At 42.0% G+C, this 20591-nt stretch overlaps 1 protein-coding gene across 1 annotated transcript in view; it reads left to right on the top strand.

Annotated features, from left to right (window-relative positions):
• Nucleotides 1-20591, top strand: part of cdan1 (codanin 1) — a 72613-nt gene that overhangs the window by 16701 nt on the left and 35321 nt on the right. The window contains exons 7-14 of the mRNA XM_078406201.1: nucleotides 526-646; nucleotides 3627-3736; nucleotides 5385-5474; nucleotides 7026-7101; nucleotides 9574-9779; nucleotides 14469-14583; nucleotides 17971-18114; nucleotides 18619-18785. Of these exons, the coding sequence (XP_078262327.1) occupies nucleotides 526-646; nucleotides 3627-3736; nucleotides 5385-5474; nucleotides 7026-7101; nucleotides 9574-9779; nucleotides 14469-14583; nucleotides 17971-18114; nucleotides 18619-18785 (1029 nt within the window). The remainder of the gene's footprint in view (nucleotides 1-525; nucleotides 647-3626; nucleotides 3737-5384; nucleotides 5475-7025; nucleotides 7102-9573; nucleotides 9780-14468; nucleotides 14584-17970; nucleotides 18115-18618; nucleotides 18786-20591) is intronic.

Below are 20591 nucleotides of genomic sequence, written 5' to 3'. Positions count from 1 at the left end.
GCCGGAAACAGGCCCTTCGGCCCACCAAGTCCGTGCCGCCCAGCGATCCCCGTACATTAACACTATCCTACACCCACTAGGGACAATTTTTACATTTACCCAGCCAATTAACCTACATACCTGTACGTCTTTGGAGTGTGGGAGGAAACCGAAGATCTCGGAGAAAACCCACGCAGGTCACGGGGAGAACGTACAAACTCCTTACAGTGCAGCACCCGTAGTCAGGATCGAACCTGAGTCTCCGGCGCTGCATTCGTTGTAAAGCAGCAACTCTACCGCTGCGCTACCGTGCCGCCAATAAACTTGGTACATGCATTGTTAGTGAGTGAGGAGCAAGTTGGACCTGGTGTTCTTGCAGTTCAATTGTCTGCTTATGTTGCAATCGGTGGTTAATTTCACCCAATGTGGAGATGAATTAATGATTGCTCTATGTGGCATGAATAATAAGTAGTTTTAAGAATAAAACTGGAAACATATGAATTAATGTACTTTGAATTAATTTATTTCTTATTTCACATTTTGTAGGATAATTTCATATTTAGATAAAGGGACCATCAGGCTTCTTGGTGAGAATGACCGAATTGGCAAGTTCTCTCCCTCTTTACGTGACCAGCTAACCCATGTGTATGAAGTCAGCACTGCCCAGGTGAGATAATGTATACCCATCTTTACTGTTGTCTGCCAGGTTTAATAACTTGAATTTATTGGTTTAATTGGCAGCTCGCTTAATTCTTCCAATAAGTAGATTTTTTAGTGACTGGGAATATTCCATACTGTTTATTATTTATTGTCATTTACTGTTTCCCGATATTAGAATTAAGTTTTAACTTCGAGACGTCCAGGTGGAACTCCAATAGGAGGAAGTGAAGATTCAAAAATAATTTGTTGTCATTATAATCTCAATCCATGTATTCCAACTAGAGTTTACTTTTTGTTCTCTAGCTCAATCTGTAAGATTGCTATTTCATTTATAGTCAACAAAATATTGGAGGCAAGGGATCAAGATTGTGGAGATATAGTAAAACAGTGAGTCGAGACAAGGGTGGAGAGAAAGGTATTAATATGGGAAATGACAAATAGACTGTGACAAAATGGGACAGAGATTATAATCAAAGAATTAATCGGTGGACAAGGCAGGAGGTTACAAAAGTAATTAACACACAAAACTAAATGCTCTCTACCTGAATGAATGTATCATTTGAAACAAAACAGATGAACTGAGAGCACGTAAAAATAAATGTGATCTGGCCATCACAGAGATGTGATTGCAGAATCAATGATTGGGATCTGAATATTGAAGGGTGCATCACCCTTCAACATTCAGAGAGACTGAGGAGTAATCACTCTCCTTCATTCACACTTCTTTTCAGACTCCTCTTATTCTTACCTTTAAGTTTGCAGACAACACAAAAGTGGGGGAGTTGTAGAAAGTGAGGAAGGTTGTCGAAGGATGCACCGGATGTAGATCATTTGGAAATATGGGCCAAGAAATGGGGTTTTAATTGGTGACACAAGGAATGGTGGTTCACAAAGAAAGACACAAAGTGATGGAGTAACTCAGCAGGTCAGGCAGTATCTCTGAAGGACATGGACAGGTGACATTTTTGTTCGGGTCCCCTCTTCAGACTGATTGTGATGGGGGGGGGGGAGGGGGGGAAGCTGAAAGAGAGTTGGAGCAGGACAAAGCCTGCACGTGATAGGTAGATACAGGTGAGGGGTGTTTTTGATAGGTAGATGATTGGACAAAGGCCAGAGATGAAGAGACAAAAAGTGTGAAATAGGATAGGAGAGGTGTAAATTGTGGAACAAGAGGAAGGGATAAATGAGTGGAAGGAGACAGGGGGAGAGAGAAGGGGATAAATCAATGCAAATCCATGTAGGGACACGGAAGAGAAGGGAAGGGGCAAAAATGTGGGGGAGGGGGGTGATGGTTATTAATGGATAGGTGCCATTAATGAATGGTTCTTTATTGTCACGTGTGAAGGTGCAGTGAAATTCTTTTTTTTGGCATATAGTACAAGCAAAATATTATACGTACGTGCATTCCTAGATTAAGTACTAAGTGTATAGAAATCGTCCACTGAGACAATATAAAAGTCGCCAGGTTTTAGCACCATTTTCAGATTCCAAGTTTCTTTAAATGCATCTGGCTATAAAGGCTCATTGTCCCAGCCGCGTTGCAAGATTGGTCTGGCCAAGTGAAGTTCTAGGCGTCCTCCACTGTTGCTCTGTGCCGCTGCGGGTAGTGCCCAGTCCATGCCCTCGGTCTCGTGGAGCAGCGCCCTATCCAGTTGAGCCCCAGGCTGCTGCAGGGCCTCTAGCTATCGCCTCCATCCGGACACCTGAAATTGGAGAATTCAGTGTTCATACCGTTAGGTTGTAAGCTATCTAAGCGGGAAATTAGGTATTTTTCTTCCAGTTTGCATGTGGCATCACTCTGGCAATGGAAGAGGCCCAGGACAGTATGGGAACGGGAAGAGGAGTTAAAATGGTTAGCAATCCGTAGACCTTGACGGACTGAGCACAAGTGTTTGGCAAAACAGTTGCCTGGTCTATGCTTGGTACCATCATTCTCTGGCTCCCTGTTCCTGCCACGTGTGCACAGCCTCTCCTACACACATCCACTCTACCCCCACCCCCAACTTCCATACTTTCTCTTTCCTATGCTCCACCTGTTCAGCAGGAGTCAGTAGCTTTAATATGCGATTCCTGGAGTTTGGCAAGGCAGTTTAAGGTGAGCAAATAGAGGCAGCAGCAGTGACGGGAAATGGTCTGAGCCCCAAGGATTGGGTAGAGGGCTGAGCCAATGGGCCTGGTTGCACTGGTGGCTAATTTTGTGGAAAGGCCATGACAGGATCTAAGAAGCAGGCAAGCTGCAATGTGCACAGCCGGACGTTCCAGAGGTCCATGTCTGTGCACTGCTGCACAAAACTATGGAACAAATTGGAGGTTAAATGCAGTCATGAATCGAGGGCTATTCTGTATTTTTTTGTACTGAGGGGCGAGTTACATTATGTATGTGGTCTATTGTATTAAATGGTTCCTGACATTCGTTGAAAAGGTAAGTGGTATGTTTTATTGATTTTATTACAATTCATATCAACATTTTACATTTATGTTAGTTACTTGTGTTTTGCATTATTCATTCCTTTAAAATTAATTCCCATTTGTTTTCATCACTGGTTTCTAAATGTCTGATCATGACTGGGCAGTATGATTAGCAGGAGCTGTGATGCTGTGTGGCCTTAGGACACGTGCATTTGCTGCCCAGTTCGAATGCAAGCCAGCTCTCTGCACTGGCTTAAGGAAATAGGAACAGGGTAGACCTTCATGACCCTCAAGTCTGCCCTGTCATTCAATATGGCCCTGGCTGATTATGCCAGCCTCAAATCCTCTTCTGAAACATTTCCCCATGATCAGTTCCTCAACTGTTCGAAGATTCATCTTTCTCGCCTACATTGAAAGTTTTGAACATGCTGGTTGTGCGCTCATGATTAATGTTTAAAAAACCTAGCATGTTACTTCACTGTCATTTTCTCACATTTTAACGGCCTAATTATTTATGTTTGTATTTTAGATACTAGATTTAGTGGTATAAAAATAATATTTCACTATCTTGTTTCCAGGTATCACCTGCGGTCCCTTCAGTTATACAGTCTGTTCCATTCGAGCCGGAAACTGATAACCGATCTAATTTTACCAGTGACAAGGCCTTTCAAAATTTTAAAAAGCAAAGGTACAGATACTGTTTTGTACATAAATGCAAGCTTCAGATTATGATTTAAAAGCAGAAAATGCTGGAAACACTCAGCTGGTGAGGCAGAAGTGGTGGAAAGAGAAACAGAGTTAACGTTTCACGTCTAAGGTCCTTCATCAGACCTGGGAAAAAGAGAGAGAACAATTTATTTTGCGGAGTAGTTGGGGAAGAGAGGGATAGAAGGCTGATAAGACGAGGGTATTAGTTGTTTAGGGGATGTTGTCAAGGTCACACCGTCACTGGGTTAATGGGGGCAAATAGTAAGAATACAAAGGAGCATAAAAAATGTCAAAAATGCATGGGTGTCAATGTTAAATGTCAATGGGTCTGGAGATAATCTGGATAATGTGAAGAGTGGCAGATTGGTGCTGCTAGCAGAGCTGCTGCCTTGTAGCTCCAGTAACTCGGTTTTAATCCAGACTTCAGCTGCTGTCTGTGTTCCCCATGACCACGTGGGTTTCTTCCAGCTGCTCCAGTTTCCTCCCATATCCAAAAATGTGCAGGATGGTAGGTTATTTGGCAGCTAAAAAATGTATGTGGTGTGTACGTGAAATCTGGGGTGGAGATAGAGTTGATGGGAATGTGAGTAAAATACAATGTGTTGGAGTCGGATTGTTGTAAAGAAAATGGGTGTCTGTTGGACGGTGTGAACTTGGGCATAAGGGCCTGTTTCGGTGCTGTACTTCTGCGTCTGGCTTTGTACTGGTTATCCTGGGTGGTCCTAATGGTGAAGGGTGGGATTTCAGTTGGAATTTATGTGGGATAAGTAGGAGCTGGATACATTTGTTCGCTTCTACAGTCTCTTTAGCAAATGGTTAAAAGTATTGTTAGATGTTGATATAATTTTAATTGCCTTATGTAAATAAGAGATTCTGTAAGAATGCATTACGAAAATGCAAATCTATAATAGAATATTACAAAACTGGAATTGTCTGCCTCAGAAGGCAGTGGAGGCCGATTCTCTGGATGCTTTCAAGAGAGAGTTAGAGCTCTTGAAGATAGCTGAGTCAAGGGTAATGGGGAGAAGGCAGGAACGGGGCACTGATTGTGGATGATCAGCCATGATCACAGTGAATGGCGGTGCTGGCTCGAAGGACCGAATGGCCTCCTCCTGCACCTATTATCTATTGTCCTTTGGTATTGCAGGGAATCTACAGCAATGATCCATTTGGGGTAAATGGTCTTTGTTGCTGAAATGTTCCATATGAACCTCGATCCCTATTTTATCTTCAACATCACCTTTTTTTAAATCTCTTTGTACATGTAACCAGCCTCCCATTAAATACATCTGTGCTATTTGCCATTTCTACCTGTTGTAAGTTTAACATCAGTGCTGCTCTCCTTAGATTTAATTCCCGACCAAACTAATTGGATATGATCTTAAACTTCTGAGCATTCCTGCCCTGTCACTATCAATCCAATGTCAGGTCACTCCCTTTAACCTTACATTTGAACATCAAAATAAATCCATGTAGTTATGTATTGCACGCTTTGAAAACTTTGCTTAATGTAAATCCGCTTATAAGTTGTCAAAGTTACTCTGCTGAAGAATGTTTGGAAGTCAATATTTTAAGATGCAGTGATCAGAGTTCCGATTGAACAGCATTATTCATTCATTATCTTCCAGAGATATCTTTTATGAGTTGCTGCGTGACTGGGAGGACAAGCATTCAAATCCTGGTTGGGAGTTTGAGAGAGCAATGGGTCTTCGAATCAGGTATCATAACCTCAGAATTTAGGAAAATGTATGCCATAGTTTATTTGATTCCTTATGCCTATACCAGCATAAAGAGAGCAACCCAGTTGAATCCTTGCTTCTGGCACTGGCTTCGTGCCTGCAGGTCACAGCTCTTTGGGTACACATTCAAGTTCTGCTTAGATAAGTGTTTCTGCCTCCCATCACCCTTGCACCCCTCTGCCTGGGTTAGTTAGCCCTTCTTCTCTGCCTGGGGTATTCAGCTTTTCATCTTTAAGCTATGTCTCTCCTGTTCTAATCAAATTAATACCAACTTGTCCAATATTTACTCAGCTACAACTTTCCAGTCCTGACAATATTTGATAATATTGAATTTTCCAATTTTAGGAAACAGCCCCCCCCCTCCCCCTTTCCCCCTCTCTTCCCTGTGCCCCTGTTTGCACTTATTTTCCCCACAATCATTCTCCCCTTTTCTCCCTCCAAAACCCTTCCACCTATATCCCTTCCTCTGGCGTCACATTTTCACATTTCATTCCTCCTCTGCTTATCTTACACTCTTTTATCTCCTTTTCATCTCAAGCTTTGGTCCACACATCTGCCAATCAAAACCTCCCTCACCTGTATCCACCTATCACTTCCCAAGCTTTGTCCTGCTCCCACCTCTTTGCCAGCTTTCTCACCAATACTACAATCAGTCTGAAGAAGCACCCTGATCCGAAACATCACCTATCCATGTCCTCCAGAGATGCTGCCTGACCTGTTGAGTTACTCCAGTAGTTCTTTTTTTAAAGTTAGCATCTGCAGTTCCTTTATATCAACATTGTCTTAAGTTTCCTTTGTACCCTCTCTTGTGAAGTTGCATCTTTCCTGTAATTTGGTGACCACAACTGTAGAAGATGGGTAGGTCAAATGTATTATTCTACAATATTAGTTTTCTGTGCCTCTCCGATTGGAGAGGTGAGTGTAATAGGTTGTGCAGGCTGGCAAGGATGTTGCTGTGATATCAGCAGTCTAAGTGAGATTGTCTACATTAGAGTGTTGAAATTAGTTGCTTGTGGCTCATAGCAAACTCAACAGATATTTGCAGAACCGTACTTCCTGAGAACAATTGCAAATAAATGCTTTAAAGCCAAATGAAATGTAGTGAATTATACCGAATGAAATGGAAAATTGAAGCAAAATGGTGTTAAATCCATTAGCTGGTAGAGTTGCTGCTTTACAGCGAATGCAGCGCCGGAGACTCAGGTTCGATCCTGACTACGAGTGCTGTACTGTAAGGAGTTTGTACGTTCTCCCCGTGACCTGCGTGGGTTTTCTCCGAGACCTTCGGTTTCCTCCCACACTCCAAAGACGTACAGGTATGTAGGTTAATTGACTGGGTAAATGTAAAAATTGTCCCTAGTGTGTATAGGATATTGTTAGTGTGCGGGGATCACTGGGCGGTGCGGACTTGGTGGGCCGAAAAGGCCTGTTTCCGCGCTGTATCTGAAATATGAAAATATGAAATTGCTGATAACTTGGTATTCTCATATCCTGATCAATGGCTTTTTTTTGCATTTTGATATATTCCAGGACCATGATGATCAATCTAAGCGCAGCGTGCAACCACAGTCACTTTGCACGATTGTTTCAGAAACAAGTGATAAGAGTGAGTATTTTATGTGCAGTCTCTTATTTTTCTTATCCATCCTGGAAGTGATCTGACAGCTTGATCCTTAATTATTTTGATTTCTTAGTTATATGATGATTTGCATCAAAATAGCAAATTATATTTGAAATAATTCTGTAGATGTTAAACTTAATACGATCCAGTGCCATCTATATGGAGCTTATTTACTGGTCCCCTGTTTGTAAACTCCTGTCTTAAGAAGCTATATTTTGTGTTAGGTTTAGTGCTGTTAACTTGTCAGGTGGTACATTGAATGCCATTATATTTTATAATACTGGAATAAACTTTCTGGCACATGTTACTTAATTTAACATTGTCAGTATTATCCATAGAGTCGTACAATGCAGAAACAGGCCCTTTGCCAACCACATGCATGCTGACACAAACAATCTCCCAGATGTTCTAGTGGCCAGAGATCCAAGGGTGACGAAGGAACGGAAGGAAATTCACATGAGGCGGGAAATGGTGTTGGGTAGACTGAAGATTGATAAATCCCCAGGGCCTGATGGTCTGCCCTGACCATCAGGCCCTGGAGGTTGATAAATCCCCAGGGCCTGATACCCTGATGATCCCAGGGTACTTAAAGGAAGTGGCTCTAGAAATCGTGGACGCATTGGTGATCATTTTCCAATGTTCTATAGATTCAGGTTCAGTTCCTGTGGATTGGAGGGTAGCTAGTGTTATCCCACTTTTTAAGAAAGGAGGGTGAGAGAAAACAGGAAATTATAGACCAGTTAGTTTGACATCGGTGGTGGGGAAGATGCTGGAGTCAATTATAAAAGAAGAAATTGCGGAACATTTGGATAGTAGTAACAGGATTGTTCCGAGTCAGCATGGATTTACGAAGGGGAAATCATGCTTGACCAATCTTCTGGAATTTTTTGAAGATGTAACTAGGAAAGGGAGAGCCAGTGGATGTAGTGTACCTGGACTTTCAGAAAGCCTTCGATAAGGTCCCACATAGGAGATTAGTGGGCAAAATTAGAGCACATGGGATTGGGGATAGGGTACTGACATGGATAGAAAATTGGTTGGCAGACAGGAAACAAAGAGTAGCGTTAAATGGATCCCTTTCAGAATAGCAGGCAGTGACTAGTGGGGTACCGCAAGGCTTGGTGCTGGCTCGAAGGGCCAAATGGCCTACTCCTGCACTTATTGTCTATTGACCTTTTTGTCCCTCTACTCTCATTCCATTTTAGTTTAGTTTAGTTTAGAGATACAGCGAGGAAACAGACCCTTCGGCTTACCGGGTCCATGCTGACCAGCGTTCCCCGCTATCGTTGATCAACACTATCCTACATCCCCTAGGGATAATTTACATTTATACCAAGTCAATTAACTTACATACCTGTACGTCTTTGGAGTGTGGGAGGAAACCGAAGATCTCAGAGAAAACCCACGCAGGTCATGGGTACAAACTCCGTACAGACAAGCACCCATAGTCGGGTTTGAACCCGGGACTCTGGCGCTGCATTCCCTGTAAGGCAGCAACTCTACCGCTGCGGCACCGTGCCACGTTTACCTGCATTCGGACCATATCCTTCAATGCCATGCCAATTTAAGCATCTATCCAAATATCTCCCAATAGTCGCAATTGTACCTGATTCCTCCAGTGTCTTCTCTGTCTCTCTGTGTTCCAGATATCACTCAGATCACTTTTAAAACTTCTTCCTCTCAGTTGAAATATATATCCTCTTATTTTTGATACCCCTACCGTGAGAAGACGATTCTGACTACCCTTTCCATGTCTCTCATAATCTCATGTACTTCTATCTGCTCACCTCTCAGCCTCCTTTGCTCCAGGGAAAACAAGCACAGCCTATCCAATCACTTCCCATTACTTGAGTCTTCGCACTCCAGGCAACATCCTGGTGAATCTTCTATGTATCCACAATCACATGCGTCCTTCAATGTGGTGACTCGAACTGCACACAATACTCCTAGGTTTGATCTACCCAGTGTTTTGTAAAGTTGCAACTTGACATTCCAAATCTTGTTCTTTGCTCTGATTTCTGAAGGCAAGCCGTTCTCATCATTAATTTCATGGAAAGATGGGTTTGACCCTGTTCATTATCATGATGTGTTTATTTTTCCCTCACTAGTTTCTCCATACATGGATCAATGGTATTTGCCTCAACTGCTCCACATGGTTCACATGTTAACATTATCTGAATAATGAAATTTCCCAAGAGGTATACTTGAGTTGAATTCATGGTCACTCAACTATAATGATGGTGATTACTGAGTTGAAGGCCACAGTTTTGTGCCCACACAGCATTAAATGAAGCATTTGTTTATACCTTTATGGTAAGGGCGTAGGAAGTAATTTAAGAGCAGCATGTTGTCACTCTGAACCTCCAACAAGCTTCAGCTTTGGGTCTGTTAAACTTTGTTCTAGTTCGCATATTTATAAATCTCAACATGAATGAAATTTAAAAAAAATTCCCATAGATGTGTAAAGGATCAGTTGGAGCGATCAGCGGCAGTGAGCATCCTGATCAAGATGTGCTGGACATGTTTGGAACGGACAACCTTACCAAACTGAAGAGGCTACAGGAACGCTTTGTTGTGCCGCTGAATATTGGTGGGCCGTGTCCACCTCCAGCCTTCTCTGGTTGCCAAGTATTCTTCAGAGATTTTCTTTTGAGCGCGGGGAGGTTAGTTCTGTTTTATTTTATAATCAATTCATAGAATAATGACATAATCAATTCACGGAATAAGAACTCCTTTGAAGTCTTTTAACTTAGGTTGGTTTCAGTGAGGACGCGATAAAGTGATGTTTAACAAACTCCCCCTCCAGCTTCTCGTCCTTCATCTTTGCTCATGTACTTTTGTTACGCTCTCTGATGAGTGAAAATAAATTCTCCCTCCAGCCTGCTAAAACCTTCTTGTCTTTGAATAACAAAAACATAGCAAAATGTTTCACACGGGGAGTTGTTAAACAAAATGTAATTTTGAAGTTAAAATAAGGCAGAACAAAGGGAGCTGTTAAGGCTTTGAACAGGATCCATTCTTGGTGCTTCCGGAGGAAATTTCAGAGGATAGAGTCAATAATATAATGAAATTTTAAAAAGAGGCTAGAATTGGAGGAGCACAGAGATGGAAATAAGTAAGACGAAGGTTTTTGATGAATTATTAAATATTTAATCTAGGGCATTGGTAGACCAAGGGCCAGTGCAATAGAGGCTAGAATTGGAGGACCACGGAGATAGAAATAAGCAAGACAAAGGTTTTTGAAGAATTATTAAATATTTAATCTGGGACATTGGTAGATCAATGGCCAGTGAAGGAAAGCGTTTAAAGGGATTATGCACTCAACCTAGAATATGGGCTGTAAAGTTCTTGATAAACGATTAGAATGCAGTGAACCTAAGGCTATAGAAAGATGAATGGGCGAGGACATAGCAGATAAAATATATTATGGAAGAATGTGAAATTATCCATTTTGATAGGAAAGACAGAAAATGAGTGAGAGGATCAGTCACGACTATTTGATTCAGAGAAATTCCAGAGTTGTGCATGTAGCCCAGTGGATCACACAGACAAGTCTCACCACAATTGACTCAATCTACACTTGTGCTGTCTTATCAACCACTTGTTCCACTCCTTCTCCCTGTTCCATTGGGCAGAAGGTTCCATTGGGCAGAAGGTACGTAAGCATGCAAACATGCACCACCGTAATCGGGAACAGCTTCTTACCCTCTGTTATCAAACTTCTGAACAGTTCTTCCATAAGCTATAGGGTACTGTCCAATTCACCTCTACCCCATTGTGAACATTGGAGTTTGTCAATGGAACTCGTGTGCTATATTGCTGTGAATTATATTCTGAACTCTGTATCTTCCCCTGTGAACTTTATTCTGCAACCGAATTCTCAAAAGCCGAATCTCATTTATAGTGTCATAGAGTAACACAGCACGATTATAGGCGCTTCTTCCCATCTGAGCTAGTCGCATTGGCCCACATTTGGTCCATATCCATCACAACTTTTCAAATGCATGTACTTGTCCAAGTGTCTTTTGAAAGATGTTATAGTACCTGCTTTAACAGCTTTCTCTGGCAGCTTATTGCATAAATCCACCACCCACTGTGTGAAAAAATTGTTGATATAGATAGCAAACAGCAGTGGGCCCAGCACTGATCCCTGAGACACACCAGTGGTCACAGACCTCCAGTCCAAAGAAACAGTCTTCCTCCACCATCCTCTGTTTCTTACCGTGGGTATAGAATTGGCTTCATCTCTGGATTTGATGAAATCTTACTTTCCAGAGCAACCTACCATGCAGAACCTTATCAAAAGCCTTGTTGAACTCCGTGCAGACAACGGGTTGCCCTTTTCAATCTTTTTGGTAGAGTCATCGAGTCACAGAGTCATACAGCATGAAATAAAAGCTTGCCCCTCATGTTCAATCTTTCCCCCTTTAGCTTAAACCTATGTCCTCTGGTTGAAAGGAAAGTTATAGGCATCCTTCCCCAGCACATGTGCAAGCCCAAGTCAAAACTCCCAACTTCAATTTTGTACTGCCAGGAGATTGCAGACAGCTGCAGATCAAATAAGGTAGTTGTAGGGGATTTTAACTTTCCCAATATTGACAGGAAAAATTATAGTGTGAAGGGTTTAAATGGGGTGCAATTCCACAAAAGTGTTCAGGAGAGTTTTCTCAAGCAGTATGTAGAGGCGCCCACACGTGAGAGGGCAACACTGGATCTAGTATTGGGAAATTGGGAACGGCAAGTTAATGAAGAGTTTGTGGAGGAGCCTTTTGGGACGAGTGACCACAGTTCGATTAGGTTTAAGATAGTTATGGATAGGGACAGAGTGGGCCCACGTGTTAAAATGCTCAACTGGGGTAAGGTCAACTTTGAGGGTATGAGAGAAGGTCTCGCTCAAGTTGATTGGAGCAGGTTACTCAAGGGGAAAGGAACATCGGCCAAGTGGGATGTTTTTAAAAGTGTACTGACAAAAGCTCAGGATATGTACGTCCCCGTTAGAGTGAAGGGCAAAGCAGGCAAACGTAAGGAAGCTTGGCTGACGAGGGAAATTGAGACGTTGGTCAAAAACAAGAAGGATGCAAGGGACAGGTATAGGCAGCTGGGATCATGTGCGTCCTTGGAGGAGTTTCAGGAACTAAGGAATACACTGAGAAAGGAGATCAGAAGGGCAGAAAGGGGCCAGGAGATAGCTCTGGCGGGTAGCATTAAGGACAATCCCAAGAGATTTTATAAATACATAAGGGGGAAAAGGGTAACTAGAGAGAGAGAGTGGGACCTCTCAGGAATCAAAGCGGCCACCTCTGTGTAGAGCCACAGGAGATCGGCAAGGTCCTCAATGAGTATTTCTCCTCTATTTACTGAGGAGAAAGACAGTAGGGCGGAGGAACTTGGGGCAGTCAATGGAAGTGTCTTGAGAGCAGTCAGTGTTACCGTTGAAGAAGTACTGAAGGTACTGTCGTGTATGAAGGTAAACAAATCTCCAGGGCCTGATCAGATATACCCGAGGACATTGTGGGAAACTAGAGAGGAAATTGCAGGAGCCCTGGTTGAAATTTACGAGTCGTCCTTAAATACAGGAGAGGTGCCGGAAGACTGGAGGGTGGCAAATGTTATGCCTCTTTTCAAGAAGGGCTGCAGGGAAAATGCTGGGAACGATAGGCCGGTGAGCTTAACATTTGTAGTTGGAAAGTTATTAGAAAGTATTCTGAGGGATAGGTAATACAGGCATTTGGACGGGCAAGGGGTGATTAGGGACAGTCAGCATGGTTTTGTACATGGGCGGTCATGTCTCACAAAGCTGATTGAGTTTTTTGAAGACAGGAATACAGGAATACAGAGCTTTATTTGTCATTCAGTACCGAGGTACCGAACGAAATTACATTGCAGTCACACACAAAAAAAAAGACGTGACCAAAAAGGTCGATGAGGGTAGATGTTGTGTACATGGATTTCAGTAAGGCATTCGACAAGGTTCCACATGCTAGGCTGCTCTGGAAGGTTAGATTGCATGGGATCCAAGGAGAGATGGCTGAATAGATAGCAAATTGGCTCCATGGAAGGAAGCAGAGCGTGATGGTGGAAGGTTGCTTCTCAGACTGGAGGCCTGCTACTAGTGGTGTGCCTCAGGGTTCAGTGCTGGGCCCGTTACTGTTTGTCATCTACAGCAATGAGTTGGATGAGAACATACAGGGCAAGATTAGCAGGTTTGCTGATGGTACAAAGTGGGTGGTTTTGCAGATAGTGAAGATGGTTGTGAAAGATTGCAGCAGGAGCTGGATCGGTGGGCTGAGGAATGGTTGATGGAATTTAATACAGAGAAGTGTGAGGTGTTGCATTTTGGGATGTCTAACAAAGGCAGGACCTACACAGTGAATGGTAGGCCTCTGGGGAGTGTTGTAGAGCAAAGAGATCTAGGAGTGCAGGTGTATGGTTCCTTAAAGGTCGAGTCGCAGGTAGATAAGGTGGTCAAAAAGCCTTTTGGCACTTTGGCCTTCATCAGTCAGAGTACAGAGTATAGAAGTTGAGAGGTCATGTTGCAGTTGTATGACATTGGTGAGACCGCATTTAGAATATTGTGTTAAGTTCTGGGCACCATGTGATAGGAAAGATATTGTCAAGCTTGGAAGGGTTCAGAGAAGATTTACGAGGATGTTGCCAGGACTAGAGGATGTGAGCTATAGAGAGAGGTTGAGTAGGCAGGGTCCTTATTCCTTGGAGCGCAGGAGGATGAGGGGGTGATCTTATAGAGGTGTACAAAATCATGAGAGGAATAGATCGGGTAGATGCACAGAGTCTCTTGCCCAGAGTAGGGGAATTGAGGACCAGAGGACATAGGTTCAAGGTGAAGGGGAAAAGATTCAATAGGAATCTGAGAGATAACTTTTTCACACAAAGGGTGGTGGGTGTGTGGAACAAGCTGCTGGATGAGGTAGTTGAGGCTGGGACTATCCCAACATTTAAGAAACAGTTAGACAGGTACATGGTGGATAGGACAGGTTTGGAGGGATATGGACCAAGCACAGGCAGGTGGGACTCGTGTAGCTGGGACATGTTGGCCGGTGTAGGCAAGTTGGGCCGTAGGGCCTGTTTCCACACTGTATCACTCTATGTCTCTATGACTCTAAATATTGATCTTATGCTCCTTAGCTACTTTTCCTGCTAAAATGCTGATAATTTATGGTTCCTAATAACAAAACAAGATTGCCTCCCTTTTATAAAGCACTTATTCTTTCACTAGTAAGTATAAAGTAGCTCTGTCTGTAATCTTTAATATTTACCATGTTCTCTTAATATATGATTTTGCTGGCGCTTAATTCTTCTAAAGGACTGACCACATTGTATCTCTGATACAGCCATCAGTTGAATCAACACTTGTCAGACACTTTGTGTCAGCAGATTTTGGAGCTGGATAGCATAACGATCCTTCGGCACAAGTCCTCAGGAGGAGAGGCAGATATGGATGAACAGGTAAATTATTGTGGATTGCCAATTGTGTCTATCATGTTTGTGATCTTCAACCAACTTTGCTGACAAAGGATTTTTTTCTCTTTTTGGTGTAATTATCTGCCGCATATTCAAATTCTCTGATCAGTTAGGCTTCAGTAACTAAATAATTCTTTCAGTACCCTAAAAATAACTATTGAGATTAATACTGCCTCTTGGTATTTGGTTATAAATTGTAGCACAATGTATTATGGAAGTGCTTATGATTCTGTAGCTGAACAAACAATCAAATATAGACAATAGGTGCAGGAGGAGGCCCTTCGGCCCTTCGAGCTAGCACCGCCATTCAATGTGATCATGGCTGATCATTCTCAATCAGTACCCCGTTCCTGCCTTCTCCCCATACCCCCTGACTCCACTATCCTTAAGAGCTCTATCTAGCTCTCTCTTGAATGCATTCAGAGAATTGGCCTCCACTGCCTTCTGAGGCAGAGAATTCCACAGATTCACAAATCTCTGACTGAAAAAGCTTTTCCTCATCTCAGTTCTAAATGGCCTACCGCTTATTCTTAAACTGTGGCCCCTTGTTCCGGACTCCCCCAACATTGGGAACATGTTTCCTGCCTCTAACGTGTCCAACCCCCTAATAATCTTATACGTTTCGATAAGATCTCCTTTCATCCTTCTAAATTCCAGTGTATATAAGCCTAGTCGCTCCAGTCTTTCAACATATGATAGTCCCGCCATTCCAGGAATTAATGTGGCAGATAGACACAAAATGCTGGTGAAACTCAGCGGGGCAGGCAGCATCTCTGGAGAGAAGGAATGGGTGACTTTTTGGGTCGAGACCCTATGTGGATTTGATTTCCATTTTGTTGGTGGGATAGAGTCGGTCAGGCAGTTTATATGGCAGATAAATACTGTAGCACCAAACTGAAAATGTAAACCCAGAAATTCAAATTCAATTCAACACACCTGATAATTTGGGACAGTACTTAAATCTAAAGCATCATCAAATAATGAGGGTCATGAATCTTTAAAGTTTATCGTTCCAGAGATTTGTGTAGCCTGGGTCATTGAATATATTTCAGGCTGAGATGGATTAAATAAAGGAATGAACGTGAGTTTATGTTTGAGACTAACAGTTAGAGGAGTGTTGATCAGGCCATATCAGATCAGCCATGAACTTGTTGAACTAGTTTTGAGACCAGGTGAGTGACTTGTGCTTCTATATTATGTTGGATGTAACTGACACTGATGTGTTTTGGGGAGACGCTGCAGGACAAAGAGAATAAGAATGCCCGTGTCAACCAGAGGCATATTTATTTGATTAATCTTTCTTCTGCAGTGTGTGGACTGTAACGTACAAGTATGATCCACGCACTTCCTGATTGTACAAAGCATGGCACTGTTGTACATTTTTTACAGTTATTCAGCGCGTCACAGTCCCACCAAGACCAAGCACACATTTTCTACATTCTTTCAGGGCTTTCTAACCGGGAAACAGAGCACTAACTCAAATTCTATGTATCCTGAGAAAACATGGAATATGTTAATCAGGTCTTCATCTGTCTTCCCATATGTGTGCAGCAGAGCTTAACTTGTGGCTGACTTGGACGGCCAGTTGCCATGGAGTTGCTACAGAGACTACTGTAATACTGCAACCTCCAAGAGTACATTCAAGTGAACTGTCTTACTTGCACCCACTTCTCGCTCAGCTTTATAAATGGTCTAACTTTTATGGAACAGAAATTCACTTTTACCTTATAATGTAATTTTACATAATGATATGTAAGTTAATCATAAATGTTCCCATCAAGAGAACTTCAATGTCTGTTTGGTCTTGTTTGTCCATTGCATGTTGACCTGGTGATTCAAAAATTGAATTGATTACAATATGGTGGAGACAGTTATCTTGAATTGATTTAAGGGGCATTAGGTGTGCACCAGATATTGCGTTGAATCTATTTTAGATCCTAAATAATGCAAATGTCAACAAAAGTGAGCTATTTGTCTGTGATTGGAATGAAGGAACTGAATGTGTAGAGTGGTACAGCCATATCATTGCTCTGTTTAAAGCAGCAGGGTATATTGTTCTTCTGCTCAATAGCTGATGATTCATTTAAAGGAAACTCTAGGTAGAAATTAAAATTATTGCACAGTAAACGCATTCTGAATTCCATGCCTTAAGGATTTGCAGAACCATAATCACAAGTTTCAAAAGGAAATTGAAGGAATGTTGCAGAACTTTGGAGGAAGTATAAGAGTAGAGCTAATTAAGTAGCGCCTTGAGAAATGACACAAGGTGCTGTTATATATCATCGGCGGTCACTTGAAGCGAGTATGACTGTCCTCTCCATAGAGGACGCCTGTGTGTGACTTTGTTTAACGTGGGGAGACTGGTGCACAGACAGCCACCACACGGTCCTTGACAGATCTGGGTTAGGATCCAGTAGCTTGGAGTCCAAGACGACCGGGGACCCTTTTTTGCTGCAGCCTTCATCCACCTTCCCAGCCGTTGTGACACTCCATTAAAATCAGCCATCATCCTCCGCCTGTTCCACCGTTGAGGTCTTGGTTGTATTGCTCTTTGTCAGAGACCTCCCTCTCGACCTTACCACCATGGGTGACCCTACCAGGAGCATAGCTCCAGACGGCATCGCTCTCAGGATCTCAGGACCACACAAGCTCCTCCACCACGACAAGGTGACAATCCACGGATAAGTGTTGGATATATGTTGTCTAGACAAACCCTATCCATTCAGAAGAGACAACATTTTACTTGTAAACTAAAACCAGTCTGATTAGACTATAGTGAAGCTGGCAGGTTTAAGTTCCATTGGGGAGGGTATGATCTGTGTGCTTTTTGCATTGAATAATCCACATATAATGCAATTTTCTTTTAAATTAAGTTGAAAAAAGAAAATGGCGAACAAATTTGAACATTTCTATTAATTTGGACACATTTGTTCGTGTTTAATAGCTTTTGGGAGTGGGCGAAGTTGAGGAATTATGGGATTTGAATACATGAAATAAATATTATACCGGATTTCGATTTCTGAGAAATGAATCAATATAAAATATGTGCAGAAGAATGTCATAAGACAAATACTTTTTAAAGTCATTAAAGATAGAAGTTAAAAATAAAAATATGATAAAAGTTTATGAAGGTATTTTCTGCAAAGCCTTTGAATGCTCAGCACGTACTCTTACTCAGTTGACAACAAAATATGAGAATAAACAGGTTTGAGGAGGTATTGAGATGGTACCAAGTTGAAACTCGTATTGTTCTCTTCCTTTCAAAGCACTTGTTTAAGAACCATCAATATTTTAAAAATATATATTTTGCTTTAATGTCATCCTGTTAATATTGTGACATTTTTTATTGCAATATTTTCTTGTTTACTACAGAATGAGAAGCAACATTTTGCCTCGGTCTTGATGACTGCAAGATTACTGGCTAAGTTTCTGGGTTTCCTTACTTTCCTCCCTTATCGCACAGGAGATCGACCAACAAGAGAAATGCAAGAGACTAGTATTTTTCTGAGGAACAAGGTACAAGCATCGATTTTGTATGGCTCTAGTACAAATATTTTTGGTGTTTATGTTACTTTTTAAGTTTATCTAACTATCATCTGAACAATTACATTTCTAGAACTAATTTCTCTTATTTCATTCTCTACAATATGTCAGTCATTTCACCCCAACATTTATTTTCATACTTAGCAAAATGGCAGTTTGAATGGATAACAATTGAAAAGTAAACTTATAAATGTGGTGAACATAGGAGTAAAAAGGAATTATTATCTTTCTTTCTTCCCTTCACTTCATTGCTTATTGGAATTCCATTCCCATGAATTATCTTCTCCATTGATGTTTCATTATCTAGCTGGAATTTATAAAATATCTTCCCACACAAGCCCCTTAATTCCTTTGGTGCCTTATCTTGAATAACTTTTTAAAAAGAAAAGCCTATCTGAGATTCTAAATTTAATTTATTAAACTGTCAGTCATGATATTTGCCATGTTGAGTTTTCTTTCTTCTTATTTCTTGCCCAGACCATGCCTGTTCTAAATATATATGAGTTGCTGAGAAGGTCAATTAAAAATCAGCGTACTATTCTGACTGTACCCTGGGTGGTGGAGTTTCTCAGCATGATGGACCATGTGGCACCATTCCTGGATTGTTATCACAAAGTGTTTACTCTCATCTTGCATTTACACAGGTGGGTGGGTGTCAGGAGATAGTAACTGAGCACATTTGCTCTTGTTATTCATTTTTTTGTAACCCTAAGATGTTGGACATTTGATATATCACCTCGGGCTTGGTGTTTGCATATTTATTTCTGAGTCAGAAGTGTGACAGTTTGAACTGTGTCTTGCAAGCTTCAGCACAACTATAGGATGCTACACCGCTGCAATACTGATAGAGTCCTGTCCTGTTGAAAGTGCTGTCTTTAGAATGAGATGTCAAACAGCTTGTCTCCTCTCGACACAACATCAATTTTAAAATGTGTAAGGAACTCCAAACTAATTTGTCCATTGATCAAACATAAGTGTATACGGCTGGCATAGGTTTGATGGATCAAGTGGCCATCTATCTTATAAGGAAGCATGAGATTCCTTGGATAGACACATAATGCTGGAGCAGCGCAGCGGGACAGGCTGCATCTCTGGAGAGAAGGAATGGGGGACGTTTCAGGTCGAGACCCTTCTTCAGACATCACGACCCGAAACGTCACCCGTTCCTGCTCTCCAGAGATGCTGCAGGTCCCGCTGAGTTATTCCAGCATTTTTTGTCTATCTTCAGTTTAAACCAGCATCTGCAATTCCTTTTTACACATGAGATTCCTTGGAATATGGAGGAGTCTCAGTGAGCTGGAAGACTGCTTTTGTAACATTACCATTTAAGAAATCTATAGATAAGTTCAGGATAGTTGAAGTTTTTAAAAATATTTTGTGCAAGACTATTTTCACTCTATTGCTTATCCTTTGCTCGTTTCCAAATCTCTTAATCCTGGGCTTGCCATTTTAAAGGGCAACATCTGATTTAATATGAATGTTTGGTGGTTATGCAAGAATCTTTATTTGTCATTGTAATGAATGGTAATCGATAATTAAGAAACATTTCTTTAAATACTGTTGTATATAAAAAGTGATATATATATATAAATGTCTTGGATGAAAACGTCTGTGGTCTGTCAAGTAGGTTTGCTGATGCCATGAAGATTAGTGGAATTGTAGGTAGTGTGAGGATGGTTACCTCAGGTACAGAGGGGCATGGGTTCAGCTGGAATGTTGGGTGAAGCGATGGTAGATGGCATTTAATGGTGTGCAGTAATGTATTTTTGGTTAAAGCTGGACACACTAGCTGGACATATAAAGTAAATTGAAAGGACCTTTGCACCATTGATGTAAAGAGGGACCTTGTCCGGCAAGTTCATAGTTACCTGACAACTTGAGGATAAGAGTTGGCCATCATCCTGCAGCCGTTCAACATATTAAATGGGCCACCCTTGGAATATTGTGTGCAGTTCTGGTCACCACAGTTTGGAATGGGTTTGGTTGCCCAAGAAAGAGTGAAGAGATTCACCAGGATGTTGCGTGAAATGGAGGACAATAGTTACAAGAAAAAATAGGATGGGCTGGTATAGTTATCTCTGGAGTGCAGGAGGCTGAAGGATAATCTTAAAGAGGTTTATAAAATTACTAGACCAAGTGTTGGGCCCAAACCTCTCCTGCATTGATGCAGCACCCTCTCCCCCCCCACTCCCTCCCTTCCTCCCCTCTCCCCTGCCTCCCCCACCCTCCCCCCTCCCCACTCCCCACTCTCCCCCCACCTCTCCTCCCCTCTCCCCATCCCCTCTCTCCCCCTTCCCCTCTCCCTCCCCCTACTCCATCCCCTCAACCCCCCCCTTATTCCTCCCTCCACCCCCTTATCCCTCCTCTCCCTGCCTCCCTCCCCGCCCTCCCTCCCAAGGAGATAGATTTAAACTTTAAATTGTGAATAACTTGAAAAATATAACACCAAT

The sequence above is a fragment of the Rhinoraja longicauda genome, chromosome 10, assembly GCF_053455715.1.
Source record: "Rhinoraja longicauda isolate Sanriku21f chromosome 10, sRhiLon1.1, whole genome shotgun sequence".
Taxonomy (NCBI): domain Eukaryota; kingdom Metazoa; phylum Chordata; class Chondrichthyes; order Rajiformes; family Arhynchobatidae; genus Rhinoraja; species Rhinoraja longicauda.
This window is presented reverse-complemented; position numbering and strand designations above follow the sequence as displayed.